Source organism: Geotrypetes seraphini, chromosome 13 (genome assembly GCF_902459505.1).
Source record: "Geotrypetes seraphini chromosome 13, aGeoSer1.1, whole genome shotgun sequence".
Taxonomy (NCBI): Eukaryota; Metazoa; Chordata; class Amphibia; order Gymnophiona; family Dermophiidae; genus Geotrypetes; species Geotrypetes seraphini.
The window spans coordinates 83,308,108-83,330,778 of record NC_047096.1 but is presented as its reverse complement, the minus strand read 5'-3'; the positions used below and the strand labels follow the sequence as shown (position 1 = coordinate 83,330,778).

The 22,671-nt window shown below is 41.9% G+C and overlaps 1 protein-coding gene across 1 annotated transcript in view; it reads left to right on the top strand.

The window, feature by feature from the left end:
* CDC27 (cell division cycle 27) overlaps positions 1-22,671 on the top strand; it is a 275,220-nt gene that overhangs the window by 183,677 nt on the left and 68,872 nt on the right. Inside the window, 2 exon segments of the mRNA XM_033918006.1 lie at positions 10,696-10,848; positions 20,401-20,609. Coding sequence (XP_033773897.1) covers positions 10,696-10,848; positions 20,401-20,609 — 362 coding nt within the window.

The window sequence follows — 22,671 nt, the reverse complement described above, 5'->3', positions numbered from 1 at the left end:
CAGGTTGGGCAGACTGGATGGACCATTCGGGTCTTTATCTGCTATCATCTACTATGTTACTATGTAATTCCATCGGAAAAATCCAGATATCTTCTAAATTGTAATTCTCAACTGTATCATGTAATGTACATGAATCATTGTTATATAATTCTCTCGGTAATGTCCAGATATCTTCTAATTTATAATCCGCTTAGAACCGCAAGGCACAAGCGGAATAGAAATCAATAATGTAATGTAATGATTCTATGTACGGACAACCGAGCAAGGCACTCAGAGCTACTGTTCAGCGCTTTCTGGATATTCAAGCTAGAGAGCTGGTGTCACACGACCTCTCGGGCTCAGGCAGATACTCTGTATAGTTTGTTGTGCCAAAGAAAGGCTCAGAAGATTGGGGACCTATTTTGGATCTTTAGCACATGATTGTGCCTCTTAGGATTCCCCGCTTCTGAATGGAGACTGTGCAGTTGGTCATTGCAGCGGTGGCTCTGAGGGAATTTCTGGTTTCCCTGAATCTTATGGAGGCATACTTACACATTCCCATATTTCTGGTCCACCGCAAGTTTCTGTGGTTTTGTGTTCTGGAGCAAGCATTACCAGTTTTCAGCCCTGCTGTTCGGACTGGCGATAGTGCCTCGGACCTTCACCAAGGTGATGGTGGTGGCAGCTTACCTGAGGAAGATGGGTCTGCAAGTTTACCCTTATCTAGATGACTGGTTGATCAGAGCTTCCTCGTTGGCCGAGGGACATCGCACATTGGAGGAGGGGCTAGATTGTCATCCTCAGAAAGAGTCATCTGCAGCCTATGCAGTCATTGGCATACTTGGGAGTAGAGAATGACACGGGGACCGTTTACCGCAGTAAATCGTGATCACCGCAGTAAATCCGCAGGAATGGAGACATTTGCAACTGGTTTACCGCAGGAATGGGGACAAGACCTTTCACCACTCCGCGGGAATGGGGACAAGACCTTTCACCTCCCCGCAGGAGCAGTGAAAAGTCTTTCTCCTGTGGTAAAAAAATTGCACCTGTGTCAGACTCGGCATCTCCTCTCCAGCTCCTCTTGCACCTATTATACCTTCAGGAGCCAGCCATTCCTCGATGAAGACAGAAGGAATCCAAAGCCTGAGACCAATGTGATTTGAAGAATAAAATTACCAGACGACAAAAAATAGAAAAAATAAATTTATTTTATGTTTAGTGATTAGAATATTTCAGATTTGAAATATGTATCCTTCTAAAGCTGGTATTAGACATAACTGGAAACCGCAAAGCCCAGGCTGTGCTGCTTTAGCTTCCAGCTGGCTTAGAGCTCTCTCTCTGACCAGGGCAGTTGCCCTAGTTGCTCTCCCCTAACATTATTTCTGCCAAGTGTGACTGAAGTAGCTTGATTTTTCTATGTAGCATTCTATAGTAATTTGGTTTGTTCAATTTTCACAATAGTGGAGGGGATATTTGTGAAAGGGAGGGGAGACGGGGGTTTTGTTGATCCTTTCTCTGTATTATTTGTGTTTATAAAATGACAATTGTGCAGAATTTTGTCTCTTTATACTTTAATAAAATAAGTTCAGTATAAAATCATAACTATTCAAGGCTTGTGCGGATGGGATCTGACAGTCATTCTCTACTTGGGAGTCCTCTTCGAAACAGTTGTTGGCTGTATCTTCCTGTCCATGACTCGCAGACAAAAACTGTTTGCCTAGATTTTTGCACTTTTGGAGCATCCAGCTCTTTTGGCATGAGACTATCTTCAAGTTCTATGCTTCATGGTTTTCACACTGGATGTGGTTTCTTGGACGAGGACGCACTTGCATGCTCTGCAGCATGCATTACTTTCTCGCAGGGTGCCACACCGAGATGCCTTGCAGATTTGTCTGCCGTGGCCTCTACAGTCTCATGCATGGACTGGTGGATTCGCCCACAATCCCTCTGCAGAGGCGTACCACTCCTCATTGTCTCCTGGATAGTGGTGATGGCAGATGCCAGCCTTTGGGGCTGGGGTACTCATTGCAATCGTTGTCCTGTGCAGGGGTTGGACACCTTCACAGAGAAAGTCCCTGCATAGATCTCATGGCCACTTCATTATACAGGAAGGTGCTTTCCTTCTGTCGAAGTTCCAAGCCCACAAGGGGATGGCTCGACGCGCTGTTGCAGTTCTGGCAGCGGGAATTTTCTCTTCTCTGTTTTTACTCCTGGGCCATTGGTCGACTGTCAGTCAGAGGATTTTGGTTCTTGGCCGTGTTATGCTGTTGGCATGTGGGTTGCAGCCTTTGGGCTGAGCGTTTCTTCGGACCCTTTCATGCAGAGTCCAGTTGCCATGCCAATTCTAGGGCTTTTGCTCTTCCGGCATGGCTCTTGAGCACATGACCTTTGGCATATGAGATGCTCTGCCCTTGTTGAGGCTCTCCTAAAATCTAAGAAGTCGTCCAGGGGTTCGGCATATGCTATGGTGTGGAAGGCCTTCCAATATTGGTGCGTCTGAAACTTGAATTATACACCGCCTTGAACTGTGCCTAGGCGGTATTTAAAATATTTTAATAAACTTGAAACTTGCATCCAAGATCAGGTGGATCTGTATTCAGCTCTGAAGTTGCTGATGATCGCCTTCCCATGGGAAAGATGCTGACTTTATGGTGGCTTCTCTGCAGGTTCTGGTAGCTGGGTTCTCTTACTTAGATCCCAGGACAGTTGGTCCTCTTTGGCGGCTCATCCTGATATTGCTCAATTCTTTCAGAGGATTGTCACGCAGCCGGTGCTGGATCCTGAGGCGGGTACCCTGGCTGAGCGCAATTGCTGTTCTTGGCATGTCCTGAAAAGGTGAAAGCCCTGCTGGGAAAATAGTGGTCAGAATGGCATAAAGTTCCCAAAACACAATAAGGCCACAGACCAGCTGCTGCTCCTGTCCACCACGTACAAGCGAAAATGTCAAAAGCGGTCCTTGAAAAGGGCGTAATTGACATCCCGGTGAAATGCAAGCGTGATTCAGTGGCCAAACATCACAAGTCCTCCAAAGAAGAGTACACAGGAGGCAGCTCCTACCCCGGACGATGTATTTCCCAAAAATGTATTAATATGATGTATCAGGTTTATTTGGCTAAGAAATCCATGCCTGCTACCTCTCCGCAAATGTCTTCATCGACTGTGGTGACCCCTCTTTCCCAGAGCACGGGGAATTTTCCCTGCTCTCCCACTGTGGGTCCCGAATAGTGCAGTGATGTACAAGGTTCAGGAACTTTAATTTAGGTCAATAAAATATTTTTCACAAAACGGTTCTCATTTGTAAGAAGATAGAACCCGAAACGGTCCATGTTTTGGAAAACACTCCTTCCTCAGGGGTCCCATTGGAAAATATGAAGAGTTAACATAACATAATTCTTTATTGTATACTGCACAATACTGCACAATGCCTTTCGGTTCTAGGCGGTTAGAGAAGGAATACAGTAAAGAAGCATGGGATTTAACAAGGAAGGAAAACAGTAAGGAAAGAATTGATAATATTAAGAATAAATATTCCATAGATATTCCTAACTTTCCTAGATAGGAACACAATCCATGCAAATAACCTCTAAAATGAATTGTAGGAAATATATACGTACATATGATGAGAATACAGTGGTTAAACACAATAAGGGAAGAAAGAATGAAAGAGAGGAACCGTTAGGCAATAGAATTCCAAGAATTCAAATAATAAAATTAAAAAGAAGAAAAGTAAAGAATAGAATTAAATAAGTGGTTTGGTTTTCTTGTGCATCATTGTGGTCCTCGGTGAATTTCTTCGGACCCCTGAGGAAGATTTGTCAATCGAAACATGGACCATGTCGGGTCCCTGTTCCATCGTTACAAAGGTGTACCACTTTATAACGACATTGTGTTGGAAATAAAGATTTGTCATCATATACATTGCTTCTGCAGTAATTTTGTTTTTGTTTTTTTGGGAGCATGGCCTGGAACAGGTCATTGAGGGCAGGCATCGGTAAAAGCAGGCCCAGGGCCAGTGTGAGGACAGCCTGTGAATCTTTTGGTGCCAAATCGGAAGCAGAGTCAGTACCTGTTCAAGGGGGAGTGCGCTACACTCAATGCTTTTCAGATATCAGCAATGCCAATGCCCTGGTACTGTGCTTTAAAGGGGACCTATGCTTGCTCTTCTTAGGCTTGCCTCTGTGTCAAACATCAAAGCCCCACAATAATGATGAGTATGTCGTCAAATCCTCACATTGCTTCAGTGTTGGGTCCAATGCACATCCGTCCCAGAGTCCTAACATAGCGATTGATATCAAGGCAGGAGGAAACCTCTATGCCATGCATTCCCAGTGTCATAATGAGCTACTTTGGCAATCGGAGCGAATGATTTCGATGGAGACTGACTGGAATTCACCAAATATTTTTTCATGCTGTATCTCTGGCTTTGTGGGTTCTCTTTTGCATGCAGAAGTAGAAGACCTAGGAATGAGTGCTGTGGTCTGGCCCCATGCACTGGAGACAATTAAGGGGTTTAGTCCCAGTGATGACCCGATTACACTGGGAAATGTGCTTAAAGCTTCTGAGATGTGGAAGTTAAGATGTGTAGGATGTGGTAAATTCCTAATATGTGTGCATCACCTGCTAGTGAGAACGAATAGTGAAGTATGCCAATGGTGTGAAGAACGTTATATCAAGAGAGGAGCAACCTTAATAAATTAAATACACCTTGGTGTGTTGTCTGTGTGATGTTAAAAAGAAGAGTGCAGACCATGGTGTCAAAGTAGGTAGTGATTTTTGAGTGCTGTCACCAATAATGAGAGAAAGAGATCTGGGTAGGAATGAATGGAGATGATGTGATATAAGTAAAATGTGTACATACCATGATGTTCAGTACTTCACTACTCGAGAACCATGTGTAGTATAATTGGTATAAAATTCTTAAAATAAAAATTAAATAACTAAAAATAATATAAGCATTTTGCTGCCGCCAATCCTCGACAGATCATGCAAAATGCTTGTTGTTATTTTTATTAATTATTTTTAGTTATTTAACTGTTTATTTTTCATTTTAAGAATTTTACACCAATTGTACTCCACATGGTTCTTGAATAGTGAAGTACTGAACATCACGGTATGTACATGTCTCTTACCAGGAATATATTATAGCTACTCGGAAAGGTTTATATGAGACTTAGCATAAAGATTGGTTATTGATCCTACGGAAAATTGATGGCTAATAGACTAACTGAATGGGGTGGGAGATAATGTAGTAGGTACTGAAATTGAGGGGTTACTGGTTGGTTGTTTTGATATATTTGTACTATATGGGGGATTAGATGGGGAGGGAGGGGGGCATGAGGGGTTATTGATGGCATATTAATACAGTCTTATGATATTCATCATGGTTGCATAGGAGAACAGATATTTGCTACTTTATATCCTGTCCTGGTTGTAGTCACTGTGCCACACGCTGTTAAGATAAATTAAACAAAGCTACGGATTGAAGTGAATACACAGAGTGTGATTTATGACTGATATGTGAGCTGGTAATTGTGTAGAGTGAATCCAAAATGTGAATGTTGATTGTGAAACTTAAAATATAAGGTTGGGTTATGTTGAATCGAATTCTTAAAACATACCACCATAAAATGAACATAAATTGGATAAAACAAACTAATGAATTAAATGAACAAGTGTCCATCCCAAACTAGTGAATATAGTAAAACCAGGTAATAAGACAAAGCAGAACTTGGAACATACTAAAAAAGCACATATGGTATAACAACTCTCCTCAGCTGCTATACTATGACTCTGGCCCTATAAATACTGATACTGTTATGTCCTGGTGGGATGAAAAAGTTAGAACATCAATGAAATCTAGAGCATCAATAGAAACAAAACTGCAGTATTTTTTGCTCCTTAAGACACACTTTTTTCCCCCAAAAAAGTGGGTGGAAAAAAGGGTGTGTCCTATGGAGCAAATACAACCCGCGGCCGTTACATTACATTACATTAGGGATTTCTATTCCGCCATTACCTTGCAGTTCAAGGCAGATTACAAAAGAATTATCATAGATGTATTACAACAAGAACTTACAAAAAAAAAAAATTTGGTCATTTTCAAAAAGAGTGAGAAATGGGTAAGGTTATTTGTTTGGGGTTGTTGGCTTTAGTGAGAGGTGGAGTTTGAGACTTGCAGTATTATTTCTTTTTTCAGAGTTTTCTTGAAGATATGGTCTTTATTTCTTTTCTAAAAGTCTTGTAGTCAAGGGATGCCATCAGTAGATTGGCGATTTGGTTGTCTAGTTTGGCTGCTTGAGTGGCCAGGAGGCCATCATATAGTTTTTTTCCGTTTGAGCTCCTTAATTGGGGGGTATGAGAATGGGGTTTGAGTTTTCCTATGTCTGGTTGCGGTGTTGTGGATGAGGCGGTTATTCAGGTAGTTTGGACTGTCTTCGTATAAAGTCTTAAATAGTAGGCAGTAGAATTTAAATTGTATTCTTGCTGGGATCGGAAGCCAGTGCGATTGGAGATATGCTTCTGTAATGTGATCATGTTTCTTTAATGAGTAGATGAGTCTTAGTGCTGTGTTTTGGATAGTTTGTAGTTGTTTTGTTATGGTTGTAGAGCATGGGAGGTAGAGGATATTACAATAGTCAAGTAGGCCTAGTATTAAGGACTGAACTATGAGCTGTAATTGAGTTTTCTCGAAGAATTTCCGAACTTGTCTTAAGTTTCTCATGACTAAGAATGACTTTTGTATTGTTTTATTGATTTGCGGTTGCATGGTGCGGCATCTGTCGATAGTTATTCCTAGCAGTTTTAGGGTGGTTTGTATGGGGTAGTTGATTGCGTTGATTTCAATGTTGGTTATGGTTGGTATTTTGTTTCTTTTCTAGGAGGATGAATTTTGTTTTATCTGGGTTCAATTTCAGTTTGTGATCTTTCATCCAGGTTGCTATTGATTTTAGTGTTTGATATATTGTGTTCGTCATGGAGAGTTCAAGTTGATCGAAGGGTATTATTTCGACTGCCGCTCCTCCTGAGCTCTGCTCCTGCCCGCATAAGAAAAGGAAAGGCCAGGCGGGTGCAGCGATTGCATGCCATCGGCACAGAAGCCTTTTTTTTATTAATTATTTATCATTTTTACAAAAGAAATTATCAAGCATTATATCTTGTACAGTAAGATTGTATCCTTAAACATATATAATAAGAAAACAACATATAACATATTCTCTTACACTTAATCAATCTATAGTCCCCAATTATTGGATCCAAGATTTTCAAAGAGTGACTTTACAAATTAAAAAGAAAATAATAAGCAAGACAAAGTGGCTGAAATCGAAGGGAGTTTTCTAATCATGAGTCAGTTATTATTCCAGTTGTTCTTTCTTTCTCAAGACGTTTCAAAGCCACAAAATTTGTTAGGTGCATTGGATCAAAGAAAACATATTTATATAAACCATGAAGAACAATGCATTTACAGGGAAATCTAAGAAAAAACTTTCCCCCCACTGAAATTACTTCTGGTTTTAACAATAAGAACTGCCTTGTCCATTTTTGAGTCTCTTTGGTAACATCTGGAAAAATCTGTACTTTTTGTCCCAGGAACTCTTTAGTTCTATTTTTAAAGAACAACTTCATAATCCAATTCTTATCTGGTGCTAAAGCAACAGTAGCTAACAATGTTGCTGGTGTGACCAAATCCTTTGTAGAAGATTCCAATAAAATGGAAATATCCAATTGTGGTTCCTGCTGATTTTGATTACCCAATTGCTGTTCCATTTTTCTAACAGGCAAGTAATATACTTGGGAAAAGGGCGGAATTAATTAAAAAAACTTCCAAAAAGTATTTCTTTAACATTTCCCTAGGACAGAAGTCTTACCCCCGACGTCAATTCTGACGTCAGACTGAAGGTCCGGACCATTCCAGCTCTCCACCACTCTGGGTGAAGAAGAACTTCCTTACGTTTGTACGGAATCTAACCCCTTTCAACTTTAGAGAGTGTCCTTTCGTTCTCCCTACCTTGGAGAGTGTGAACAGTCTGTCTTTATCTACTAAGTCTATTCCCTTCAGTATTTTGAATGTTTTGATTATGTCCCCTCTCAGTTGCCTCTTTTCAAGGGAGAAGAGGCCCAGTTTCTGCAATCTCTCACTGTACGGCAACTCTTCCAGCCCCTTAACCATTTTAGTCGCTCTTCTCTGGACCCTTTCGAGTAGTACCATGTCCTTTTTTATGTATGGTGACCAGTGCTGCATGCAGTACTCCAGATGAGGGCGCACCATGGCCCGGTACAGCGGCATGATAACCTTCTCCAATCTGTTCATGATCCCCTTCTTTATCATTCCTAGCATTCTGTTTGCCCTTTGTGCCACCGTAGCGCATTGTGTAGGCGGCTTCATCGACTTGTCAATCAGAATTCCCAAGTCTCTTTCCTGGGAGGTCTCTCCAAGTATCGCCCCGGATATCCTGTATTTGTGCGTGAGATTTTTGTTCCCGTCATGCATCACTTTGCACTTATCCACGTTGAACCTCATTTGCCATGTCGATGCCCATTTCTCCTAGGTGGATTGGTGATTGACTTGTGGATCTTAGGTAAAATATATATATATGGTGGGGACGACTGGATTTTGATTTAATAAGAAATTGTTTCTCCTTGAGCGTCAGGATTCCTGCGTTGTGTGTTCACTCAACCAATTCCTTGATTTTGTCCTAAAGTCTGGGTGTGGGGTCATTATCCAAAGGCTAAGGTATGGTGGATATGATCTTATTGTCTCAGATGTACTGCTAGCGCTCACCATTTCCATTGTACATAAGAGCTTTTTCCAGGAATTCAAAGGATATAATATATGCAACTTTGTCAATGTATGCTTTGAATATGGTTTTAATCAGACCTGAGTAACATGTCAATTTTATGTTAAGTTGATGTAGTACACGTAGTGGAGACATACTTTACTGGTGTGTCATATTGAACCACTGCCCAAATCTGTGGGGCATTAGCCAAAGGCTAGTCATTCAGACTATATATTATGATTTTTTTTTTCCAGTTTAACTTGCTGTACACTGCCTTTGGCTAATGCTAGTTCAAAACTATGATGAATAAATCTTAATAAATTTCTAGGGCAATAAAGGAATTTACCTGCATGGTTGACATCAATAATGAAAGACTTTTCCATATAATCTTACTTTTATCATTGTCCCAGGGAAAAATATCTTCAAATATTTGTACATATTTTATTTCACCAGGTTTTTTTTTTTCTGTTCTAGGCAAGATAATGTGATAGCTTTGAAAATCCAAAACTACCGTATGCTTACTTATAGGGCCTCTATTACACAGCCATGGCAACGATTCTCCCACAGAAAATGCACCGAAGCCCATAGGAGTTGAATGGACAGCAACCGATAGTTTGCAAAATTTATGACCAAATCTAAAGCTGGGGGAGACCTATATAAGTGTCTATCATTAGGGTCTATTTTTCTTCCCCTCCCATTTCCCCATCCCAGAACTGCTTTGGTGTGCTGGAAGAGGTATGAAAGAAAGCGACCGCATAGAGAATGGAAGGCGTTGGCAACTGCTATCTGCAGCACCTGGGGGAGGGCATGGTAGATGAGAGACTGGAGTCTAGGACAGCATTCTTCAGTGCAAGGCCTAGGGACAAGTGGCGGCCCCCCATTATCTTTCTGGGGTTTTTTGCTACTTTGTCTCTCTACCCAGGCTTTGGACAGAAAGAAGAGAGTGGATGGAGAGGAAGAGCCACATGCGTGAAAGATGCCACTCTCCCCCCCCACACACATTGATGTTTGGACTGGTGAGGATGGAAGTCACTGCCATACACTGGTCAGCATTGGCGACTCTCCTTCAGATCGTTAGAATCCAAAATGGCCCCAGCTTAAAAATTAATGAAGACCACTGCCCTAGGGGGATAGGGAGGAAAAAGATGCTTGCCATACAACCTATACATGAGTCATCAGATAGGTTGAAAGTTAAATTGATGTATATGTGAAGTTAGCTTATACATACCTACAGTGCAAGCATTGTTGCTTCCCCTGAAAATCCTCCCTTCAGAAAAACTTTACATTATTTTCGCAAAAACATTTTGTTTGCCATCTTTGAGAGTCTTTTAATAACAGCCTGTGTTAATGCCATTAACCCACAGGGCCATGCAACAAATACACTTCTCCCTCTGTATTCACTGTGATAGGGGATTAACAGAACCGTGAATACAGAAAAACCGCAAATAACTTTTTCATATGTTATTTGCTGTTTTCTATTAAAAACCATTGTGAATATGGTGAAACTGCGAATAACATCAAGGGGGGGTGGGTCAGTAGAGTGGGCAGACTTGTTGGGCTATGGCCCTTTTCTGCCGTCATCTTCTATGTTTCTATGTTAACATGGTGGGAGACCTGGCCTGTTCCTGAAGGAGAGTGAAAACACGGTAAAGAAACTGCTGGGAATTGGCAATTTTCTCTGTAAACGCTTGGAATCGGCGATTTCTCTATGCAAGCTGATGTAATTTGGTGGGAGAAGCCAGCAAGCGAAAAACCGCGAATGCTGAAACCACGAATATGAAGGGAGAAGTGTAATGCATCACTGGCCTTAACATGTGCTTTTAGCAAATAACACTTTGTTTTTGTCTGAGTACCTGATAATTACCATGCTCTGTAATTTGTCTTTGTACATGTGTGGATGTTTATGTAATGTATTTAAAATTTGAAACTTTTATCCTTAAAGGCTGAAAGGATATTCTCAGAAGTGAGGCGAATTGAGAACTACAGAGTGGAAGGAATGGAAATTTACTCTACAACATTGTGGCATCTCCAGAAGGATGTGGCTCTTACTGTCCTATCCAAGGATTTAACTGATATGGATAAAAATTCACCAGAGGTAACATGCCCTGCTTTATTTTATATCAGTTTATAGCGGTAGTCTACATTCACTGAGAAAGTCTGGTCCAACATGCATATTGCCATTTTTTCTTTATTTAAGAATATTTATATTTATTTTGGACCCCAGTTCGATTACAAAAGTTAGATAGCTCTAAGTCTAATAGATGCTGGCACTGTAATCTTGAAACAGGAACTCTAGATCATTTATTATTTTATTGTCCCTTTATTATGGCTTTTTGGAAATCAATTTGGCCCCAAATTAATTGTTTATTGGAGAATCATGTGGCATTATCCTATGATACGATTTTATTCGGTATGTCAATGAGAACAAAGAGCCAAATTTCATCAAAGAATAATAAACCTTTAATGATTATGATAGGAGTCGCCATGCAACAGATCACAAGTAATTGGAAAAATTGGAGTAGACTTAATTTTAAATTCTGGTGGAATTCGATATGTCACATCTACAAAATGGAGAGAACAATATCGGTGCAAAAAGGGAATTTTAATAAATTTAAAGATATATATATACAAAATATTGTAATGAGTAGATACCATTTTATATTATAAATATAATTTAAGGTAGAAGGGTGGGAGGTGGGAATTTGAATTTATTAAATGATTGGGTCATTAGGAAAGATTATTTATGTGATATATTTGATTGAATGTAAGATTAGAAGGGTGGGGGGAATGGGATAAAAAATTCTTATTTATTAGTATCGTAAATGATAGAATTTCAAATGATGTATTCATTGACAAATGTTTTATATACAGTATATGTATTTGTTGTAAGATGAAAAATTAATAAAGATGTATATAAAAAAAAAAAGAATATTTATAGCTTGTCAATCCAAAACTTACTCATGGTAGCTAACAAAAAAAGCATACAAAAACCTGATAAGTCTGTTTTTACCCTTATCTATGTAAAAGACTATAACAGGATTTAGCCTGGAGGGCTTAGTTTCTAGCTGCAAGATTTGTAGTGTCAGTCTTGCTAACCAATTAACTTGAGCATTGATCATCTGCTTGTGCCAACTGGTCAGTAAAACAGAGTGTGTCAGGCCTAGATTCTCAAAAATTTGCGTTAAAAACTGATGGGCTGCTGTTGCAGTCGTTATAGTAGCAATTTTAAAAAAGCAAGTTATTCTCCAAAAAATGCTCATGCAAATAAGGTTGGCAGCGAGTTGCGAAGATTTGCTAAATTTGCATGTGCCCATCGCTGGTGATAATGATGGGCACATGCGCAGAATAAACAAACAAACAAAAAAAACTCCAACAATTTTGTTATGTCCCTTCCAGATTCCATACGCTAGGTGTTCAATTCCAACCCGCAATCTGGGAGTTGCAGAAATCCAAACACTTTTCTGAGCACATGCTCCACCCCCTTAGACTGAGAGCTGGACACATATCCAGTTTCGTGAGGAAGTCTTTTGCAGTTACTCTTTTGCTTTTTCTTATTTTTTCACTTTTTCGATGACTTTAGTGCCTCGAGACCCCTTTTCAGTGGTCCACTTTCAGAGGAAAGGACGTAGTCCTGCGGTGCCAGACTCCTGTTTCACAGAGAAACTTTGGTAGATCTGTGAAGCCAGCCTGCTGGGTGCCACCCTTTCTAGACTCGGGGTCCCTTCCCCTGGGAGTTTGCTTGCCTGCTGACCTTGTCACGGGTTTTAAGCATAGGCTGTATGCGTCTGGAATGAAACCCGCCCGGGTTTCAAGGTGCAGGCTGCCTTTCTTGCCACCCACAACATGGCAAGAATCCATGGGAGCAGAGATCAAAGTTTGTGTTTGGCCGGCTGGCAGTACGAAGATCTTCAACTCTGGTCATTTGGAGCAGTTTATGAGGCAGAGAATCCTTTCCCTTCAGGCAGGCACTGCTGGAACTGTGAGTAAATCCTCCATTATTTCCAATGGGAACTTGAGGGATGGCTTGGTAAAAGTGTTTAAAGTCATTTTTCACAGTTTCTGAGGGTAGGGTTTAGGTCCTCCACCTCCCTAGACCCCAAATCACTATTTTTTTTGTGTGTGTTTTGTTTATTTTTGCTGTTTTTGGTGCAAAATCGCTGGCGATGGCCATCTTGGATTTTCAACTATCATAAGAACATAAGCAGTGCCTCTGCTGGGTCAGACCAAAGGTCCAACACGCCCAGCAGTCTGCACACGGGGCGGCCCATCAGGTCCAGGACCTGTATAGTAATCCTCTATCTATACCCTTCTATCCCCTTTTCCTTCAGGAAATGATCTAATCCCTTCTTGAACCCCAAAACCATACTCTATCCTATCACACCCTCTGAAAGCGCATTCCAGGTGTCCACCACCCTTTGGGTGAAGAAGAACTTCCTAGCATTGGTTCTGAATCTGTCCCCTCTTAATTTTTTCAAATGCCCTCTCATTCTTTCAGCTTTCGAACGTTTGAAGATCTTGTAAGTCTCTATCATGTCCCCTCTAAGTCTCTGCTTCTCCAGGGAAAAGAGCCCCAGTTTCTCTAATCTCTCAGCATATGAAAGGTTTTCCATACCCTTTATCAATCGTGTCGCTCTTTTCTGAACCCTCTCGAGTATCGCTATATCCTTCTTAAGGTACGGCGACCAATATTGGACGCAGTACTCCAGATGCGGGCACACCATTGCCCGATACAATGGCAGGATAACTTATTTTGTTCTGGTTGTAATACCTTTCTTGATAGTACCCAGCATTCTTTTCGCTTTCTTAGAGGCTGCTGCGCACTGTGCCGACGTCTTCATTGTGTTGTCCACTATTACCCCAAGTCCTTTTCTTGGATACTTTCACTCATTACCAGCCCTCCCATCGTATAGCTGTACTTTGGGTTTCTGTTTCCTACATGCAAGACTTTACATTTCTTTACATGAAACTTCATTTACCATCTCGTCGCCCACTCTTCTAGTTTGTTCAGGTCCCTTTGTAAATCTTCACAGTCCTCTATAGTCCCAACTCCACTAAATAGTTTGGTGTTGTCTGAGAATTTTATTACTTTGCACTTCGTCCCTGTTTCTAGATCATTTATAAATACATTGAACAGCAGCGGTCCGAGTACCAACCCCTGTGGAACACCACTCGTGACCCTCCTCTAGTCCGAGTAGTGGCCCTTCACTCCCACCCTTTGCTTTCTACCCGCCAACCAATTTTTGATCCATTTGTGTACGTCTTCTTCCACCCCATGGTACTTCAGTTCCCATAGTAGGCGTTCATGGGGTACCTTGTCAAAGGCTTTTTGGAAATCTAAGTATTCGATGTCTATTGGCTCCCCTTTTTCCATCCGTTTGTTAATTCCTTTGAAGAAATGCAATAAGTTTGTTAGGCATGATCTTCCCTTGCAGAAGCCATGTTGGCTTCTTTTCATCAGTTTATTCCTTTCTAGATGTTTGCTGATGCTGTCTTTTATCAGCACTTCCGCCATCTTCCCCGGAACCAAAGTTAAACTTATCGGTCTGTAGTTCGCTGGGTCACCTCTCGATCCTTTTTTAAAGATGGGCATAACATTAGCTATTTTCCAATTCTCTGGGATCACGCCTTTTTTCAGGGATAGATTACAAACCTGATGTAGTAGTTCCGCTATTTCCTCCTTTAGTTCTTTCAATACCCTAGTGTGGATTCCGTCCAGGCCCAGAGATTTGTCAGTTTTTAATCTATCTATCTGCTTGTGTACGTCTTCAAGGCTTACCTCCATGGATGTTAATTTTTCTGCTTGATCTCCTTTGGAGATTTTTTCAGGTTCTGGCACATTGGATGTGTCCTCTTTTGTAAAAGAACTGACAAAAAGAACATGTTTAGTCTATCTGCCACTTCTTTTTCCTCCTTGACCACTCCTTTCCTATCTCAGTCATCCAGCGGTCCCACCTCCTCCCTAGCCGGCTGCTTCCCTTTAACATATCTTTAGAACAATTTGAAATTTTGTGCTTCCCTGGCTAGCCCCTCTTCATATTCTCTTTTTACTCTTCTAACCACGAGGTGACATTCTTTTTGATGCTTCCTGTGCTCTTTCCAGTTTTCCTCGGTTTTGTCCTTTTTCCATTTCTTGAATGAATTATTCTTTTTTTTTTTTGTTTTTAATTGATTTTAAACATTATCATTTTATACAAATAATAATAAGAAAAGAGAAAAAGAAATACCAAAATTTTAGAAACATTGAAGGATATTCCTTGCAACATTACCCTTTGATCTCCTCTAGTCCACATAATGGGAGAATATTCCTGAAATTAATTTAGGAATACAATAAAATATAATCATGATCTAATCTAAGATCTAATTTTATGGTGCAAAATACTACTGAACTACATTTATAATTAATTCAGATGGGAACTATTTGTTAATTTCACGAAGCTGTAAAAACTGTTCCAGTTGCATAGAGTCCCAGAAAACATATTCACATTCCTTAAATTTCACTGAGCATTTGCATGGAAACTTTAAGTAAAATGTGGCTCCCAGAGCCAACACCCTTTATTGCAAGTTTAAAAATGCTTTCCTTCTCAGTTGTGTTGCCTAGGCCACATCAGGAAATATTAATACATTATCTCCACAAAACTTTGCTAGCTTATTTTGAAAATAAGCTTTCATAATTAAGGATTTGTCTAACTCTCTTGCACAAGTGACTAATAGGGTAAACCTAGTTTGGATTATGTCCTGTGAGTCTTCCAGGAAACCTGTTAAATCAAATTCTATCTGTTTAAACTGGTCTACACCTAATTCTGCCAGAATTTTCTTTTTCTGTGGAATGTAATACAGATTTGTTAAGGGCAAAGTATCTGATTCTGTCGGCCCCAAAACTTCTTTAAAATATTTCCGAATCAAAATTTCTGGAGTCAACAAATGGTGGAGGAGTAGCTCTCTATGTAAAGATCAATATCCAAGCGACCGAAATGCAAGGGACCTGGGGAGAGGAAGAAGCGATATGGATTGTTCTGAAAAGAGAAGATGGAACTTCTATCTACGTGAGTGTAGTCTACAGACCTCTGACTCAATCAAAGCAAATTGATAAGGATCTGATTGTGGATATCCTAAAGTTTGGAAGGAAAGAGGAGGTTCTGCAGTTGGGAGATTTCAACCTGACGGATGCGGACTGGAATGTTCCGTCTGCGGAATCAGAAACAAGTAGGGAGATTGTGGATGCCTTTCAAGAGGCTCTGCTCAGACATATGGTGACGGAACCCACAAGGGAAAAAGCGATATTGGATCTGGTCCTCACAAATGGAGAGAGTATCTCTAATGTTCGAGTGGGTGCTCACCTGGGAAGTAGTGATCATCAAACGGTTTGGTTTGATATAACAGCTAAAGTGGAGCGTGGCCACACGATACTTAAAGTCCTAGATTTCAAACGTACAGACTTTAATGCAATGGGAGAGTACCTGAAGAAAGAGCTGTTAGGATGGGAGGACATAAGAGAAGTGGAAAGACAGTGTCTTAAGCTGAAAGGAGCGATAAAAATGGCTACGGACCTTTATGTGAAGAAAATCAATAAAAACAAGAGAAAAAGAAAGCCGATATGGTTCTCCAAATTAGTGACGGAGAAAATAAAGGCAAAAGAGTTGGCGTTCGTGAAATATAAAAAAACCCAAGAAGAGGAGTGCAAAAAGGACTACAGGGTGAAACTGGAAGAAGCCAAGAGAGAGATACGTCTGGCGAAAGAACAGGCGGAAGAACAAATGGCTAAAAAATTAAAAAAGGAGACAAAAATTTTTTCAGATATATTATTGAAAGGAGGAAGATGAAAAATGGAATTGCTAAACTAAAAGATGCTGGGAATCGATATGTGGAGAGTGATGAGGAAAAAGCAAATATGCTAAACAAATATTTCTGTTCTGTGTTCAAGTTTGTTTTTTTTTCAAGTTTTTATTAGGATTTTATATACCGTCTATCAAGGTTATCTAAGAGGTCTTTACAATCAGGTACTCAAACATTTTCCCTCTCTGTCCCGGTGGGCTCACAATCTATCTAATGTACCTGGGGCTATGGAGGACTGAGTGACTTGCCCAGGGTCACAAGGAGCAGCGCGGGGTTTGAACCCACAACCCCAGGATGCTGAGGCTGTAGCTCCAACCACTGCGCCGCACACTCCTAGATTGTCTGGCAAAGTTACACGAGAAAATGGAGTGGATTCTGCAACGTTCACAGAGGAGAGTGTTTATGAGCAACTTGAAAAACTGAAGGTGGACAAGGCAATGGGACCAGACGGGATCCATCCCAGGACACTATGGAAGCTCAGAGAGGTTCTGGCGAGTCCTATTAAAGACTTGTTCAACAAATCTCTGGAGACGGGAGTGGTTCCTGGGGATTGGAGGAGAGCGTATGTGGTCCCTATTCACAAAAGTGGTCACAGGGATGAAGCAGGAAACTACAGGCCGGTGAGCCTCACTTCAGTTGTTGGAAAAATAATGGAAGTGTTGCTGAAAGAAAGGATAGTGTACTTCCTTGAATCTAATGGGTTACAGGATCCGAGACAACATGACTTTACAAAAGGTAAATCATGCCAAATGAACCTGATTGAATTTTTTGATTGGGTGACCAGAGAGCTGGATCAAGGACATATGCTAGATGTAATTTACTTAGATTTCAGGAAAGCCTTTGATACAGCTACTCATAGGAGACTGTTGAACAAACTTGAAGGGCTGAAGTTAGGACCCAAAGTGGTGAACTGGGTTAGAAACTGGCAGTCAGACAGACGCCAGAGGGTGGTGATTAATGGAAGTCGCTTGGGGGAAGGAAAGGTGAGTAGTGGAATCCCTCAGGGTTCGGTGCTGGGGCCGATCCTGTTCAATATGTTTGTGAGTGACATTACTGAAGGTTTAGAAGGAAAAGTGTGCCTTTTTGCAGATGATACCAAGATTTGTAACAAGAGGGAGTGGAAAATATGAAAAAGGATCTGCAAAAGTTAGAGAAATGGTCTAATGCCTGGCAACTAAAATTCAATGCAAAGAAATGCAGAGTAATGCATTTGGGGATTAATAATCAGAAGAAACCGTATATGCTGGGAGGTGAAAAGCTGATATGCACGGACGGGGAGAGGGACCTTGGGGTGATAGTGTCCGAAGATCTAAAGGCGAAAAAACAGTGTGACAAGGCAGAGGCTGCTGCCAGAAGGATGCTGTATAAAGAGAGGCGTAGCCAGTAGAGGGAAGAAGGTGTTGATGTCCCTGTGCAGGTCATTGGTAAAGCCCCACTTGGTGTATTGTATTCAGATTTGGAGACCGTATCTGGCGAAGAACATAAGAAGACTTGAAGCGATCTAGAGGAGGGCGACGAAAATGATAGGAGGCTTGCGCCAGAAGACGTATGAGGAGAGACTGGAAGCCCTGAATATGTATACCCTAGAGGAAAGGAGGGACAGGGGAGATATGATTCAGACGTTCAAATACTTGAAGGGTTTTAACGTAGAACAAAATCTTTTCCAGAGAAAGGAAAATGGTAAAACCAGATTACATGATTTGAGGTTGAGGGGTGGTAGATTCAAAGGCAATGTTAGGAAATTCTACTTTACGGAGAGGGTGGTGGATGCCTGGAATGCTCTCCCAAGAGAGGTGATGGAGAGTAAAATGAGTTCAAAGAAGCGTGGGATGAACACAGAGGATCTAGAATCAGAAAATAATATTAAATATTGAACTAAGGCCAGTACTGGGCAGACTTGCACTGTCTGTGTATGGCCGTTTGGTGGGGGATAGGCTGGGGAGGTTCTTCAGTGGCTGGGAGGGTGTAGTTGGGCCGGAGTAGGTTTTAACAGAGATTTTGGCAGTTGGAACCCAAGCACAGTACCGGGTAGAGCTTTGGATTATTGCCCAGAAATAGCTAAGAAAAAAATAAAAAAATTTAAATTGAATCAGGTTGGATAGACTGGATGGACCATTCGGGTCTTTATCTGCTGTCATCTGCTATGTTAATGTAAATTTTTTGCACGTGGAATGAATTCTTCTTATCCCCTATTACTTTCTTTACTTCTTTAGTTATCCACGCCAGGTCTTTTCTTCGGCTCTTTTTGCATCCTTTTCTAAATCTGGGATATACAGATTTTGCAACTCGCGCACCGTGAACCTGAATGAAGACCAGGCTTGCTCTACAGTCTGCAATTTCTTTGAGCTGTCCCTAAGTTTCTTCCTTACCATTACTCTCATCGCTTCGTAGTTTCCTTTCTTGAAGTTAAAAGTTGTTGCTGTGGTTGTCTTCCCCTTCGATACTGGATCAGATCTCTCTGAAACATCTTACCCTCAAGACCGTTTTCCTTGTAGTGGATACTTATGCATGTAGAGTTTTGAAACTACAAGCACTTTCATGCAGAGATCCTTTCTCTGCATCTCTAATTCTGCAGTCATCTTGAAGACAGTTCCTTCCTTTCTACCAAAAGTGGTCTCAGCTTTCCATGTCAATCAGGAAGTTAGGCTACCTGCTTTTGTTCCATCAGGCTCCAAGTCTAACTCTGTGTTGCGGTCTCTAAATGTGAGGTATTTCTGAGATACCTGGAGGCCACGAATGACTTCCGTCTTTCGTACTATCTTTTTGTACTGATGGGGCCTGCTCAGCGGGGTAGGCCTGCCTCTAAGGCTACCATCTCACCATGGATCCGTGCGGCGATTGCCATTGCCTATGTATCAGCAGGGAAGAATACTCCCCTTGGAGTGAAAGCTCATTCTACCAGAGAAATGGCTTCCTCTTGGGCCGAATTAACTGCTGTTTCTCTTGAGGAGATTTGTAGGACTGCCACTTGGGCCTTTCTGCATACTTTTACAAAGTTCTACCGGGTTGATGTGGCGGCAAAGCAAGATACGGCTTTTGGGGCTTCAGTCCTGGTGGCAGGCTCATCGGGCCCCCTCCCCTTGATGTGCTGGGACTGCTTTGATACGTCCCTAATTTGTAGACTCCAGAGGAATTGTACAAGAACAAAAGATTTAAGTTTCTTACCTCTATTAATCTTTCTTGTAAATATCCTCTGGAGTCTACACCCACCCAGATTTTCTGTCTGATTCGCTGGTCGCCTGCCCAGTAACTGGTAAGCTGGATTTCTTCTTTGACCAGCCTCACTAAGAATTCCATTCTTGTTCCCTTATATATGGTTTTAGAGGTTCCTGGGTGGTAGCCCCCTTTGAACCCTCAGGCTGTGTCTCCATTATCCAAATTTATACTGTTTTCAATTTGTTTAATGTTCAAATTTGATGGTTATGCAAAGTTTATTTTAGGGCTCTAATTGTTTTGAAATTGTTGTTTATGAGCAGAATTGATATGTAGTGGGGAGTCCCTGCACCCCTCCTCCCTCTTTTCTTTTGTTTCCTGTTTGTGCTATAGATCTACCTGCCTTGTGTACTAACTGAAATTCCAGGGGTGAGTAACAGGAGATGACCACAGGAGGAGGGGCTAGAAATTGGTTTAAAGTTCTCTGTAGTTTAAGGCTGGAAGAAATTAACAACCCTAATGTGTAGACGCCAGAGGATATTTACAAGAAAGAAGATTAGCAGAGGTAAGAAACCTAATCTTTCGTTGCATCTTGGGTGTATGTGAGTGGACTCTACTGTTTCATTCTCTTACAAATCTGCATTTTTTCTGTTTTTGCCAGGCCTGGTGTGCTGCAGGAAACTGTTTTAGTTTGCAGCGAGAACACGATATTGCAATCAAGTTTTTCCAGAGAGCCATCCAAGTAGATCCAAATTATGCCTATGCCTTCACACTCTTGGGGCATGAGTTTGTACTGACGGAGGAATTGGATAAAGCGTTGGCATGTTTTAGAAATGCAATCAGAGTAAATCCTAGGCACTATAATGCTTGGTGAGTTACTGAAGATGCTTCTGGAACAGAAACTACAGGTGCAATGGGTGTTAAATTTTTGTTATTGGGTTTGTTTTGTTTTGGGTTTTGTTTGTTTGTTTTTTTTTTGCTTGTATTTGGATTTTTACTGTTTTGTTGTTGTTTCAGACTATCTACTATACTTCCCTATTTATATAAGAGGATTTTTTAAGCATGGATTCTGACTTATGATGCATTAGAGAATGACACGGTGGCAGGTTACCCGCGGCTAGCCGCATTTAGCGGCGGGTAACCCGCTAAAACGGGGAAGAAAAAATAGTGGCCTCTGCGGGATGGGGACAAGGCCATTCACCGCCCCGTGGAGCGGTGAATGGACTTGTCCCCGCAGTGAGGCAATCAAGATCGCGCAGTCCCCACCATCTCCCTCCCTCCACCTCACCTTTGAATTGGAAGAGCACCGCCGGTTGAATTTCTGCTGGTCCGTGCGAGGAAAAAAAAAAAAGCCTCTCCTTTTCTCCTGCTCCTACCGCTATGCTACAGCTAATAAAGCCGACAGGAAGTCTATTCGACGTCAATTCTGACGTCGGAGAGGACATTCTGGGCCAGCCAATCGCTGCCTGGCTGGCCCAGAACGTCCTCTCCGACATCAGAATTGAGTCGGAAAGAAGACTTCCGGCTTGAGCAGCTGCAGCATGGCGGTAAGAGAAGGGGAAAAGGACGGAGGCTTTTTTTTTTTTTTTTTTTTTTTGAGCGGCAGGGAGGCAGCAGGCTTGCTTTGGCTAGGGAGGGAGAAAGGTAGACAGGCACAGGCAGGAAGGCAAGCTTCGGGGGTAGGGGTGGGACAAAGTGTGGAAGGCAGTGAGAGGGACATAGGAAGGAGGCACTAGGGGCATTAAAGACATGGGAAGGAGGCACTGGGGGCACTAAAGACAGGAAGGGGCACTAAAGACATGGGAAGGAGGCACTGGGGGCACTAAAGACAGGAAGGGGCACTTAAGAAACATAGAAATAGACGGCAGATAAGGACCCACGGCCCATCTAGTCTGCCCACATTAATGTCCCTCTCCTACCTTTGCCCTGTGAATAGATCCCATGTGCCGATCCCATTTGGCCTTAAAATCAGGCACGCTGCTTGCCTCAATCACCTGTAGTGGAAGACTATTCCAGCGATCAACCACTCTTTCAGTGAAAAAGAATTTCCTGGTGTCACCTCGTAGTTTCCCGCCCCTGATTTTCAACGGATGCCCTCTTGTTGTCGTGGGACCCTTGAAAAAGAAGATATCTTCCTCCGCCTCGATGCGGCCCGTAAGATACTTGAATGTCTTGATCATGTCCCCCCTCTCTCTGCGCTCCTCGAGTGAGTATAGCTGTAATTTGTCAAGCCGTTTTTCGTATGGTAGATCCTTGAGTCCCGAGACCATCCGGGTGGCCATTCTTTGCACCGACTCCAGTCTCAGCACATCCTTGCGATAATGCGGCCTCCAGAATTGCACACAGTATTCCAGGTGGGGCCTCACCATGGATCTATACAATGGCATAATGAATTCCGCCTTACGACTGACGAAACCCCTTCGTATGCAGCCCATGATTTGTCTTGCCTTGGACGAAGCCTGCTCCACTTGATTGGCAGACTTCATGTCCTCACTGACGATTACCCCCAAGTCTCGTTCTGCTACCGTTTTTGCTAGGATCTCACCATTAAGGGTATAAAACTTGCATGGATTCTGGCTGCCCAGGTGCATAACTTTGCATTTTTTGGCATTGAAGTTGAGTTGCCATGTCCTAGACCATCGCTCCAGTAGGAGTAGGTCGTGCATCATGTTGTCGGGCACTGAATCTTCGTCTGTTGTGCATTTGCCCACTACATTACTCAGTTTGGCGTCATCGGCGAATAATGTTATTTTACCTCGAAGCCCTTCTGCCAAGTCTCTTATAAAGATGTTGAATAGGATTGGGCCCAAGACTGAGCCCTGTGGTACTCCACTAATCACCTCCGTCATTTCGGAGGGGGTGCCGTTCACCACCACCCTTTGGAGCCTACCTCCAAGCCAGCTCCCAACCCATTTCGTCAATGTGTTACCTA